Consider the following 14119-nt stretch of genomic DNA (forward strand, 5'->3'; position numbering starts at 1 on the left):
GCCTCTGTTGGGTGGTCTGAACATATGCTAGTGTCTGGGGGCAGGTGGAGAGCTTCATACCTGGTTTAGCTCTTCATCATTGGCCACAGCTAACAGGATGTGCCGGGGTGTGACCCGCCCCTTCTTGTTGTCTCTCGCTGCATTGCCAGCCAGCTCCAGGATCTCAGCTGTGGGACAAGAAAGAGTGTGGTTATGTTAGAGCATCAGAGAGCTCACATGTCCCTATCCCCCATTCACAGTGCATGAATGGGCACAGGTGACTGCCTTAGGAAGCAGCTACCCTGAGGCAGGAAGCTATGGATAAGTTTTGGTGGCAATACTTAGGGAGGAATCAGGCAGGGATTGAATGGGAAAGCTGGGAGTGATTTAGAGGCCCCTGGTAGAACCCTTTGTTTTAAAGATGGAAAAGAGACTGGGAGAAAAGAGGGAAAAGGTAGAAGGGTATTGTGATGGCTAATCTTGGTTATTGACAACACACCTGGGAAGAGGGAACTTCAACTGAGGAATTTCCTACATCAGACTGGCCTGGGGTATTTTCTTAAATGATAATTGATACAGGAAGGCCTAGGAGCTGGTGAGATAGCTCAGTGGTTAAGAGCACTGGTTACTCTTGCAGAAGACCCAGGTTCAAATCCCAGCACCCATATGGTGGCTAATAACCATCCTTAAATCCAGTTCCAGGGGATCTGACACTTTCTTCTGTCCTCCTTGGATACTGCGTGACACAGGTACACTTACATACATTCAGGCCTAACAGTCATACACATAAAAAAATCAATCAATCAATCAAAAAATTTCAAAAAGGAAAAAGAGATACAGGGGGACCCAACCCACTATGAGCATGAAAAGTGCCATCCCTAGCTAGGCAGGTGGATCTAGGCTGTATAAGAGAGCTAGCTGAAATACCTACAGGAAGCAAGCCAGTAAGCAGTGTTCTTCCTTGGTCTCTCTTTAGTCACTACCTATAAGTTCTTACTTGAGTTCCTGTCCTGACTTCCCCCTGTGATAGATGCTGACATAAAAGTAAAAGCCAAATAAACCCTTTCTTCCCCCAAGTCATGGTGTTTACCACAGCCAACAGAAAGCAAACTAGAACAGAAAATGAGTCAATAAGTAGTGGGACTAAGATCTAAACCCAGGTCCAGCTCCCATTTCCCAGAAAAGGCTGCTGTGCTGCTTGGTACCTGGATGTGGGAAGGGCCAACCCCATGGATATAGCAGTGTGGCCAAAAGGGCATCATCTCCAGTAATGTGCCATGCATTTGTAGAATTCAAGGGGAAGACTGTTTGTTTGTTTTGATATATTGGGAGTTTGAGAAATCTCTTTTTGAATCAAAGATGAGCACCTGTACATCTGAATTCAAAACTAGAAGGATAGGACTAGACTTTTACAAAGTCAATGTCACAGTAATATAAAACAAAAGTAGAAAAGCTAAAGAAGACATAACCAATGTGTTATCTTGATGGACACCCCCAAAAGTCATTCTAGAGACAACTGAGGTGGTTTGAACACAGGGGTCACCCCTAGGGAATTAACCTTTCTAAGTCGACAGTAGTACAGCCACTCTGAAGGGAACATCCTTGTTCTTAAGAAATTCCTGCTGACATATTTAGGAGGGAACCATATTTATTTACTTATTCACTCAAGACAGGGTCTCCCTGTAGTCCCGGCTGGCCTGGAACTCACTATGTAGACCAAGCTAGTCTCCATCTCATAGAGATCCAACTGCCACTGCCTCCTAAGCGCCAGGATTATAAAGGTGTGCACCACCACACCCAGCTGGAGTGAAACATCTTGATGTTTGTCTAGACAGCAAAGTGTTTAGCAAAATGTGGCAGCTGCTGTTAAATCTGTTCATAAGAGTATCCCTCTTTCAAAGATATTCTGATTTTTGTATTAACATGTATGAACTTAAGAGGCATTAAGTGAAATAAACCAGGCAGAGGAAGATGACTACTGTATGATCTTACCAATGTCAAATCTAAAACTCACAAGTAGAGAGTGGAAAGTAATCACCAGAGGATGGAGGTGGGGGTGGGACTGAAAAAGGGAAAAGTGAGCCAAAGAGTACAAAGTTTCAGTTAGACTTGAGGGTAAGTTTCAGTGATCTACTGCACAGAATGGTGATTAGAGTTGATAATGTGTATTTCATAATCACTAAAATATATTTTAGATGTTCTCCAAAAAACAAAAAATAGGAATATGAAGGACAGTTACATTAATTAGCGTGATTTACTCATTCTAATCTGTAAGCATGCCACCATGCCAAGCTGAGCTCCAGGCAAAAACCCACTACATATGTGTACTCATGAACCTACACATATGGCTACTTATGAACACTTCATAATGGCATTGGTGTGGGGAGGGTGGAAAATCAGTCATACTTAGAAATAGCAAATCTCCTGCCCTCAATCCAGGAAATCATTTACTCAACAACCACCAAACAGAGACAGGGTGCTCATGCTTGAGAAGTGACACAAAGACACTGAGGGCCCTCTCTTCTGGATCTTTACCTGCAAGCAGGGAAAGCAACACAAGGCTGCATATGCCAGGTCTCCGGAGAGTGCCTTACCTGGGCTTCATACACATGAGAGCCTTGAGTGGGAGGCAGAAAGGCTGGCTAGTACTTACAGACACTAACTGGAGGAGGGGTTCCTTTCTACCTCATCTGTCAGCCTCACAGAGCTGTTCCCCCATAGCCTCAGGACAGTGTAGTTTGCCGATGGTGGGAGGACATAGTCTACCTAGCAGTTTTTCCTGAAAGCTCCCATAACTGATCATGGGCCTCTCTTCCAAGTGAAAAGGGTGCTTGTGATGCCTGTGTGACTTCAGAATGCAGGGGCCATGAATGTAGAAACACCCTCCTGCAGTCCAGTGGAGCCTAGTGCTCCTGTGTTCATAATGGGGGTAGCAACATCAGCAAGGCTACTGTCCTGCCCACAGCTCAAGAGTTAGCAAAATGGGTGCCTGAGCCCTACAAAAGCAGACTTGAACAGTAAAGGGCAATGAGTAGAGCTTGTCACAGCAGTCCCAGAGCTAGAACTCAGCACTTAGGAAGGCCTGAGAGGAGTCTCTGGCAGCATGGAGCTGTGAAGCCTATCTTGCTGGATTCTTAGCCTCTACCATACTCCCTCCTCAGGCTTGGCCTGAGGCCACAGGAAGGAGAGGCCATCAGTATCCAGCACTGAACATAAAGAAGGGAGCTGGTAGGTTACAGTCTGCTGACCCTAATGAACTAATATCTTACGTGCACTTCATTAAAAACGGGCATGTTCAGAGTACCCACAATGGTAGTCTGTTTTACTAAGTCCTAAGCCCACCTCTTTGACAAGAAAATTGTTTGAAAGCAGTTTCTCAGGAAAGTGGAAGAGGGCTGTTTCCTTTTCCTACAGGAGTGTTACTAGAAGACCATCCCCAAGGAGAAGGGGGAGTGGCCACTGGAGGTAGGGATGAGGGAGAAATGTGGTCTTTTTATTTTTGCAAAACTGTTCTCACTTTTCTATGCAGGAAAATGGTGGTGGGTGAAAAGACATGGAATGAGTGGAAATGGGGACGAAACCCTGTGTGGTGTGGCCCACTGACATGAATGGGGAAGGAAGCAGTGAAAAACGAAAAGAAAGTAACTGAGTGACACAGAAGCAAACACCCTAGGTTGAGGGGCCAGAAGACTTACTCCTCAAGAGTTAAAAAGACATCTCGCTTCCATAAGCCTTCCCTCTAGGCTCAAATGCCTTAGATTCTCCACTAGGGAAATTTCAAGGATTCCTTGCACATTGCTAATTCAGCTTAAATGCAGGGGTGCTATCCTGGATCCACCTGGGAGTGGCAGGTTTAGGCTACACATAGGAGGTGCACAGGCTCAGGCTGTGCATAGGAGCATTTCAGCTCCTGGAAGAGAGCACTATAAGGGGGTCATTCCCTTGCCTTCTGTTAACAAGGAGCTGGAAGCCCAAAACAGCTTCTTTTCTGCAAAACCTAGATTTCTGCATAGATCAAGAAGACTGTCTAGCACCTTAGGTGCCTACTGCCAGAGAAGACATGGCTCTGCAGGGAGGGAGGCAAGAGCTCTAACAGAAACAGAAAGGAGAGCACACAGACACTCCAGCTAGCTGGGCAAGTACTGTATCTTCTGTTTACCCTCACATTTTTCCAGATAGATAGTAACCATAGTAACGGGGGACATACAAGACAGAGCACCTCAGAGACACATCTTTTATAGGAAGCATGTCCCACACCCCATCCTGCAGTGGGTAGACAGCCTGGGCATTTTGTAACAGCTGAGAAAGATGAAGGGTACATCATGACTGCTAAGGAAAGCAGAAACTGTAGCACTCACCCCTTGCTGAGCCGCAGTAACACCCTATACCCTTTCATCCTCAGCCCAGTTTTAGAAACAGCAATAAAGTAATCGTTTTTCCTGACTAGGAGAGTCTGTTTGCTGCACAGGGAAGGAGAGATGTAAACTGCCAACAGCTCAACGAAACAGGACGATTTCTGTTTGCTCTTCAGGGCACCCTCACCTTGATGAGGGAGTGGAGAGAGGGTAACTGCCAAGAGACTATGACAGGGTGTACACCAAGGAAGGATGGTCTGGGGAGGCTTTCTTCCCAGAAAGTGATTTTCTACCTGGCAAATTACATGGAAGGCAAAATCACAGAGCTGCAGGACAATTCCTGCCACTGTACCCCATGCCCTTGGGGCAGGCTCGTAGTTCCTCCATTAAGGGAGTTACCTTCTAGGCTAGACCAGAGCCAGCTTCTGCCTCTGCCTCAAGTGTACTGGTTCCCAGGCCTTCCTACATGGGAGGGGCACCTATGTTCAGTTAATTTCGTATTCTGGAAGGTCTTGTGTACCTTGTAATGTTTGCTTTTGGCTAGTAAAAGGGAAAAGTGAATCTGAAAAAGAAAAGCAGGAAAACACCTGATCTACAGGCACAAATCTCTTTCTTCATGGTTTCTAGGGCTCATCCCTTGGACCCCTCCTCAGAGGGGTATTTAGAAGCCATACTCTAGAGGCCATAATCAGAACAAATGGAACCCATAAGAAACTATAGGATGAGAGGGACGACAGTAATAAGGAAAAGGAGAAGCAGAACCCTCACCAGGCCCTCCACCCCCTTGAGAGCTCTTTCTGGCCAGAGACAGGTGAATTTTTATGACCAGTGTTCAACATTGACCTGGTTTGGGGCCCAGAGTGCCCGAGGTCAGCTCTAAAGAAGATACTAAATATGGTAAACTTCTCCAGTCACAAATGCCAAGTAAGGCACACTACTGGGTGGCTTGTTACCTATTCTTTTAAGATTGTTTTAAGATATGACTTGTAAGACATTCATATAGCAAATGGGCCCCACTCTTGGCCAGGCCCAGTATATGACAAGTAGGGAGCAACTGGCTCCCAGCTTGTGGTGGCCAGGCCCACTAACATGACCTTGCCTGCTCAGAGCCGCAAGTACTCAGAGGTACCCCAGGCCAAAAGCTCCCCAGTCTCATTGAACATGATTAAGGCAACATGACAAGATTCCCACAGCTTTGGATAAGGTCATGATTTGGCAGCCTTTTCAGCTTTAGAACAGCTGTCTGAACATGAATGCCTTTGACAGGCCTATTTTCCAAGTTTACCCCAAGACCAAAAGTTTAGGGCCTTACCCTCCACCCCCACCCAAGCATCTCAAACTAAACCCTCCCTGCTGTATGGAAGCATTTCGTCTATCTTCCTTCAGGGAGATGAAGTCATGGCTTGCAGAATTAGACTCCTAACAGCTAACAGGTGATGCAGTGAAGCTGGGCCAAACTCCAAACACAAACCTTGCAACAGGAAAGAATCTGGAGCTTTTACAGAGCTGTTTGAAGCATCTCGTCTAACAAAAGAAAGATTGAAAATAACAACCAAAAATCAAAGAAAGCAAATGTCCACGTAATCCCAAGGAGAAAACAGGTATTTGCTACAGAGCCAACAATATGATGAGGAATCTGTTTATTGTATTCTTCCTTCCATTGAGTTCACTGAGTTTAGAACTATGATACCACTCCAGAAGGCCTTAACCTAATCAACCCCAATTGGAGGGTGACTGCTAAGAGCTTCCTGAATCCTAACCATACCATGGCTCTCTCCAGTGTCCTCAGTGGCCTGAGCGTTTGCAGCCGCATCCCATCAAACTCCACTGCTCCCACCCCATCTTTGCAGAAGGGGAGTGGCAGGGACTGAAGCCTGCAGACCTGTCACCTCAGGGGGAGCTCTGGGCCACATCAAAGTTCTCTGTCACAGGTCTATCCTAGGACCCCCCAGGGCTCTTAAAAGAACCAGATATTCCATGAAGAAAAGGCTAGACAGTCATTGCAGCCAGTCTTTCTGTGTTGACTACAAAGAACTGTGTAAGAGTGGGCCACTCCACTGCTTCCCCCAAGGCCCTCTCAAGCTCATCCCTGCTGTTAGTTCTACAAGCCAGGGGTCTTGGCTGTAGCATCTGATCCTGTCTGCTGCCCTCCCACAGACTACTAACAAGAAAGAAATGTAGCTTAACTTGGGAATTTCTAAAGGAAGTTCCACTAGGTACTTGTTTTTCATATTTCATAGTAAAAAGTCATTTTGTATACATATTAAAGGAAGGGAAGAGATACTTAGATTGTTGGTAAACATCATCTCATTGTAACCCACCAATCCAGCCTAGTGCCTGAATGGCTCCCCCATTAGGAAACTCACCTCCACCTTTACAGACCTGTGCTTCTGCTAAAGTGACTTCCAGTCACCATGCAGTGGAGGGTAACAGCCATGAGATGTACTGTGGGCAGCACTCACTTTGCTGTTAGGCACTGGGATTTGCTTCCCAGCTCCTGCTTTGTTGTGAGACATGGCCAACATAGCACTAAGCCTCAGCTTCCAATTCTATAAAACAGGGATTGAGGTTACTTATCTCTTAGATTTGTAAGGATTGAGTTACTAAGTAAAATGCTTAGTGGGTTTGGTAAATACAACCTATTGACTGAGGATAGGATGCCCTCTCTAAAAGAAGAAATGATGATGGAGGAGAAGGAGAAGCCTTGATTACTAGGAGAAGAAGCTAGACTCCTTTTCCCTTGGTTTCCTCCACTGAAATAACTGGGTAGAGAATGTACATGAAAAGCAAAAGGAGAAAAAGCAACAGAAAACCTGGCGTTTCCTCCCCGATAGTTTATCCTTTGCTGTTACACTTAACAGTTTGCATATGTTTGAAATATGCACTTGAACTCGATTAACCTCAGCGCTGCCAGACCTGCCTTGATGGAACACAGCACCCAGCGCAGCCCCACAAGCAGTCTGTGCCTTGGGATGGGGTCTGGGACTTTCATCTGACCCCAGCAGCCAGGCTGTACTAGGGTAGTGCAGGGCCAGAGCCAGCTGCGGAGGCTGCAGAAGTAGAGTCCCTGGAAGGAGGAGGGAAAGGGAAGAGGCCCAGGGAAACCTGTTCTAACCCCAGGCCTGGCTAGTGCATGGCAGGGCTCTCTGCCACTGATCACTTGCTTTCAAGGTCTCTAAATTAATTTACAAAGAAATGGTTAATGTATATGTTTGTTTTAATATGGAAAACCAGAGCCATTTGTTCCCAATTCAGATCAGGAAGGGGTGAACAATCAGATGTCTGGTGAAATGAAATTATGTGAAGAATATAATGTAAAGAGGAAATTCATTTAAAGAACCCTGTCGTGGTACCATTTCCCAGATGGACTTCTAGAGGGAAAACAAGGAGCAGAGCAGCTGGTTGCTGGGGGGGCTGCTGTGGTACATGGATGGTCACACAGGCAGCATGGCCAAGAGGGACCAGAATCAGAGACAAGGTCAGAGACACATGGAAAGCAAAACAGAGTGAATGTAAAGTGGCAGGCAGCTCTGCTCTGTGCTGTGGGGACAGGCCTTTACTACAAGTCACAAGCATCCCTCAGACATTCCCTCCCAGCCCACACATCTGGTCTCTCACAAAACAAGGTTGTGAGCACAGGGAACTTCAGGTCCCTTTTCATGGCTGAGTTATTTCTAAACAGTAGCAGAGTGCCCCAAAGGGAAGGACCCCAAGAGGGACTACAATTTCTGGCATCACCCTCATTAGTTCCACTTCTGTCCTATCTAGTGGATTCCCAAGGCTGAGGACAACCTAGGCATTGCCTAAACTCTATACACACTCAATACTCTACACCTCCTTCTTTAAGGGGACATTGGCCCAAAAGCTTGTAGCTCTCTAGTCCCTCCACAGCACCACTGAGCAACACAACCTCCCATACGCAACTGGGCAGGGCCCTCTGTCTCGGGAGCCTATAGAAACTCCTCCTGCAGCCCCTTGGCTTCCCAAGTACTTCCCCGCCCAGCAACTTGTTTAACCTGCTGCTGCAGTCAACATTGAGGCCACTGGTCCTTCCTGAAACCCCAGCACTTGTCATCCCAAGGATCCTTCCTCCTAGCTCATACCATCTCTCCCTCATGCTCTGGACTTCCCTCATCCTTGCCATGGCTAACTGTTGTCCTGCAGGCTCACTTACATGATTCCTGGTCTCCTTGCCCACACCAAGTAACAGGAATGTCTCCAGTCTTTGCAGATCCTTCCCATGCACTCTGAGGTCCCTGTGATTGCTCTGGAACCTGTCCCCTCAGGCTGAAGTGTCACTGAGGAGAGAAGCCTAAGTCCTTCTGCAGTGTCCAGTGGCTGCTTTAAGGCTAAGAAAGTTTCTGGGTCCCAATTCTTTTTTTTTTTTTTAATTTATTATTTTATTTTATGTGTATGCATGTATTGCCTGCATGTAGGTTAAGTGTACCCATGTTGTGCAATGCCCATGGAGGTCAGAAGAGGCTGTCAGATCCCCTGGGACTGGAGTTACGGACAGTTGTTAGCTGCCATGTGGGTGCTGGGATTCGAAGCCAGGTCTTCTGCAAGAACAACCAGTGTTCTTAACCGCTATCTATCCAGCCCCTAGTCCCAATTCTCTTTAAGTGCTGAGGATTCAATCCCAGCTGAGCCTGTAGGAGCTGCTCTTGGAGATGACTTAAGTGTGCCGAATGGCTTTGGAGGAGTTTTAAACTCTCTAGTGGCTTACAAATTCAGTGAGTTGCCAAACTTAAAGCATTTCACTGGTGTCTGGCATACAGTTAAGTGCTCAACAGACTTAAACTGTTCCATCTACCAAAAGCACTTGCCTGACAATCCCAAAACATCAAGACAAACCAGTCTCTGAATATAAAAACCACTGGGGCCTGGGGTAGGACTAGGTGCTACTCCAAGTAAATGCATTCATTTTCTCCATGAGTACAGATACTGACTTTCAGCAGTCAATATCCAGATTTATAAAGGCAATAAACACTAACCAAGTCTACCTCAGCTTCCAATTATTACAAGGAATACTGACCAGGATACTGATGGCAAATAAAGTCAATAATTAGCCATTTGCAGATAGCTTATGTTTCCACATGGCTCTGCCAGCTGAAATGGAAGTCCTATAGGGAATCAGGCTTCTGTAAAGACCCAGAGCAGTTCCCTGCAAATAGATGTGGGTGATACCTTGCAGTGAGGGACATCTCAGCATTGGACACTCCTGCAAGCTGCTAAAGGAAGCAGTTCCAGAAACCACAGAACCCACACTTTCCAGCCACTAAGTGGAAGATACACTTGCTTTAAAAAAAGAAAGGGCTGCGGTAGGAAATGAAAGAAGAAAAGGAGGGAGGGTGGGAGGGAGCCAGGGTGAAAGCAGTAAGGTGAGCTGAACAGACTGGCAAATCTAAGGGGGTAGGGCTTACGTCATCATCCTGGCAAGCAAAACTGGAAGGGGTGGTGGGAAGAGACAGAGAGAGGAGGGCTGTGATGAATATCCTTTGGGTTGGTCTTCTTGCTGCAACTTATTTATAGCTCTGAGAAGTTGTTTTTGCTTTCATGGTATTTTATTCTGGGCTAACCTGACATAGAAACCCTCAAGCCAAGGAGAAAGCAGTCTGTGTAAGGCTTCTAAAGCCCTCCTGTCAACCACCAATAGCTGCCCTGCCATGTTGCCCTCCTCAGATAAATGTGGCCCACTGCACTCAAGTTCATCCTAATTATGCTTCATTTAAAAAATCCAGGGTCCAGGGGCTAGAGATATGACTCAGTGATTAAGAGCACTGGCTGCTTTTGCAGGGGACCTGGGTTTGAATCCCAGCACCCACATGGTGGCTAACAACTACCAGATAACTCCAGTTCCAGGGAACCCAATGCCTTCTTCTGATCTCCACAGGCACTGCGCAACACAGGTACACTTACATTACATACATGCAGGCAATACACTCATACATATAAAATAAAAATAATATAAAATATTTTTAGCCGGGCGAGATGGCGCACGCCTTTAATCTTAGCACTCAGGAGGCAGAGGCAGGCAGATTTCTGTGAGTTCAAGGCCAGCCTGGTCTACATAGTGAGTTTCAGGAGAGCTAGGGCTACAGGGAGACCCTGTCTCAAAAAGACCAAAAATAAACAAAAAAACAAAAAAACCCCATATATATATATATGTATATAAAATCCAGGGTCCAGAGTGATTCTCATCCTCATGAGTTTCCTGGCAACATGAGACATTACCAATTCCCCCTCCTCCTGAAACTCATCATCCCTCTAGTGTCCTCCTTCAACAAAAACTATTAGCTGAGAAGCTGTGGAATGCCAGGCCTCATGCTAGGAGCTAAGTGTATGTGAGAGATGGGTGGAGAAGGCACAGTCCCTGCACTAGGGTCACAGAGATGGTCTCTGATATGGCTGGCACACAGGGATACTCAATTCAAATCTATGGAAATCAATGATGATTTCTTTGATTGACCTGGCTTAGCACCTTGCACTTGGTCAGGGCTTGGCAAATCTTTCACAAGTAGGCCATTCCAGATGAATTATTGAGTAAGTGGCCTGAGCACAGCAGTGGTCAGGCAGTATGAAAGCTGTATGTGAAGGAATATTCTCCAAGGTGCTGGCCTGGTTTTGTATATTGGAACACAAGCTCTGGATACAGGGCAGTGTGAACAAAGCTGCAGTCCCAGAGGAAAGCAGTCCAGGTTAGGCCCAGGATGTAGGATGCTTCACTTCACAGCCCCAAGTGAAGACTGGAGCTTGACTAGGGGATTGAGGAAGGTCAAGGGTTGGTCAAAGATCCTTAAATTCTCCCAACTAAATCAGCCTGTATATCAGTGCATCCACTATCCTTCTGATTCAGTGATTTTTTGGGGGGGGGGGCATTTCACTTTCTAGATTTATTTTGGAATACAAAAAGAAATTAATGTACTTAGAAAGACATATAACATACATAAGAAACTCCTGGAAGAATCAGGTACATAAAAGAGCTAGGAGAGAGAGAGAGACAATGTCTCACTGCATATCCTTTGGTATAGGAATTTTACCATGGGTATTTTTACTTACTGAAGAAAATAAATTGAATGAAAGATAATGTACTACATGCTAGTGAAGTTAAGAAACAGCTACTAGAAATAAAGTATATAACAAGACAGACCAGCTCAGGAAATGAATCCCAGAAGTTATACATAGATATCCCATGTCTGATTAAGGCAGTACCTCAGACCACCAGGAAAAAGATGGAATGTTCAGTTGTGTTAGGATAACTGGTTTATCATATGAAACAAAATTAAGATTGATCCTTATCTTACGCCATATATCAGGATAAATTCTAAGTGCCTCAAAGTAAGTGGATAATGACAATGTGGTTCATTTATACGACAGAGTTTTACTCAGTAGTAAAGAAAGATGAAATCATGAAATTTGCAGGTAAATGGATGGGATTAGAAATGGTTATACTAAGTGAACTAACACAGACTCAGAAAAAAAACAACATATGTTCTCCCTCATATGTGGATCCTAGCACCAAATCCTGGTAAGTGATTATGTATCCAGACATAACTACAGGAACCAGGATAATGAAAAGGAACCAGGGAGGTAAAGGAAAAGAAAGAACCTGAAAGAGAAGAACAGAAGGAAACAGGAGTTAATAAGGGAGATATGGATAAAAATGGGGTTCTTTTAAGGGGGGAGGGAGGGAAGGTTATACAAGGAACCTAGGGGATAAAGGGAAAGAAGGAGCTCAAGAGAGGTAGGACCATAGGAGAAGGGTATTATTAAGGGAGAAATGGGAAAAAATGGGGGCACCCTAAATGGGGAAACCATGGTGGAGGGGTGAGACAATGTGAGAGATAAATAATGCCTAGGTAGTTTTAAAAAACCAGAGGGAACCATATTAGTCCAACAACCTACTGACAAATTATACATACAACCAGATCAAAGACTATAATATATGTCTAGGCAAGGTTTATCTGAGAGCGTTTGTTCTTTGCCCAAGCTTTATCTACATGGCACATGGTAATTAAAAGTACCAGACTGGTGGAACTAACCTTCTTGGATGTTTACCAGCCATACTATGAGGCCTATACTAATTTGGACAGAGGGACATAAAGGACAGTTTTTGTTCCTTTCCCTCCTAGGTCAACTACGTTCCAGGGGACTATGAGCATCTCTCAAAATGTCCTGTAACTGTGGTGGGTCACCTGTCCTCTTGATCAAGGAGGCTGAGGAGACCCCACAAGATGGACTTGAACCAGTGTCCAGTCTACAAAGAGGAGGGTCAACACAGAGGAATCATTTCCTCCATGCTTCCAAGTGAAGCCAGCCATAGTCAAACAGGACCTTTGACTTATCTTCATATAGATGGTAAAAGAAAGGAGCCAGGGGCTCTTCCCAAGCCCATGTTACCCCTGAGGAACAGATCATCAAATGACCTTAAGAGTAAAAATAAATTGGTTTATCTGGGCCAACTGTAGGGTCTTAAACACCCAAAAGGAAAGTATAACCAAAGATTAAAGGGATCAATATGTATAGCTAAAGGCTACATAACAAGAAACAATGCCCGACAGGAAATACCTTCCTTTGAGTCATCAGCCAGGGTGGCCCAAAAGAGTCCCAGACAGTAGCCCAGCATAGAACTGGGAAAATGAACAGCAGACCCCATCTTATCTAAAGGAATATTGATAACCGATTGCTGCTAGATGAGGAACCGCTGATCTTCCTAAAACAAGGCTCTCAAGATAGGCTGACTAGATTCAGCAGATGGACAAGCACTGGGGAATGGCTGGGGGCACCGACAACACAGTGGACAGTAACAGGGATGACAGAGTATATGGGCTCCAGTGGGGGGGGGTATGGGAGGGTGCCATTTGGGAAGTGGGTATATAGATAAGATTGTGTGGGATGTTCTGTATGAGATACACACACAAAAAAAATCAACAAATTAAAAAAAAAAGACGTATTTGAGGAGGAAGCATAAAAACTTACTTCATGTTAATTAGTAGAGGTGATAAACATTATCAGTAAAATCTACCTGATGGCTTTATATTCATACTCAGGTGCCAAGGATCCGAGTATAACCAACTGTGACTAGTAATAATCAGATACAAAGAGATTAAAGACACATGTGCAAACAACTAAGCGTTAGTAGCATTAAAAATGTAGTAAACAGCATATTTTAAAATGGAGATCGTCTTTAAAGGGTAAAAATTCATTCAATTTTATGTCTTAGAGGGTTTATACTGAGTTCAATATTGTATAACTGTATTAATCCAACTGTGAACCTAAAAATTTACAGCCACTTTTGAAAGAGATGTAGCCTTGCTCTGGAAATTGTTACTGAATATGTTAAAGCTATAATGAAATGCTTCTTCTAATCATGTGTTGTTAAATAAAAATAAATAAATAAAAAAGAAAAAAGAAAGAAAGCAATAATATGCGAAGAATCTGGAAACATCAAGAATTTTGCTTTTATTCACTGTATGTTACAAATTCTAAAATGTAAAAAAATAAAATAAAATAAAAAATAAAGAAAAAAAGAGAAAAACTAAGTCTTTAAAAATATAGCCTTATAGGGAGGGAGAGTCAGTGGTATGGTCACTGGTAAATTGCCCCTCCTCTGGAAAGTATAGATGAAAGGAGGCACATTTATGTTGTGCCATACTTCTTTCCTTTTTTGAAACCAGAAACAGATTTTATAATGCTTTAAGCTATTACTTTGGCCCAAGCAAAACAAACCCTTAATGTGGAGCTTGCCTGTGCTTTTGTAGATGCTGAAGATGTAAATAAGAAGT

The 14119-nt window shown here is 44.5% G+C and overlaps 1 protein-coding gene across 5 annotated transcripts in view; it reads right to left on the reverse strand.

Annotated features, from left to right (window-relative positions):
* Positions 1–14119, reverse strand: part of LOC103746136 (core histone macro-H2A.1) — a 66254-nt gene that overhangs the window by 33130 nt on the left and 19005 nt on the right. For all 5 annotated transcript variants that reach the window (XR_001872821.2, XM_008848357.2, XM_008848402.2 and 2 more), the window contains exon 3: positions 61–167. Coding sequence is in view for 4 of the 5 variants with exons in the window: in XM_008848357.2 (XP_008846579.1) it covers positions 61–167 (107 nt within the window). In the remaining variant the exon portion in view is untranslated. The remainder of the gene's footprint in view (positions 1–60; positions 168–14119) is intronic.

Source organism: Nannospalax galili, unplaced genomic scaffold (genome assembly GCF_000622305.1).
Source record: "Nannospalax galili isolate Female #2095 unplaced genomic scaffold, S.galili_v1.0 scaffold1830, whole genome shotgun sequence".
Classification (NCBI taxonomy): Eukaryota; Metazoa; Chordata; class Mammalia; order Rodentia; family Spalacidae; genus Nannospalax; species Nannospalax galili.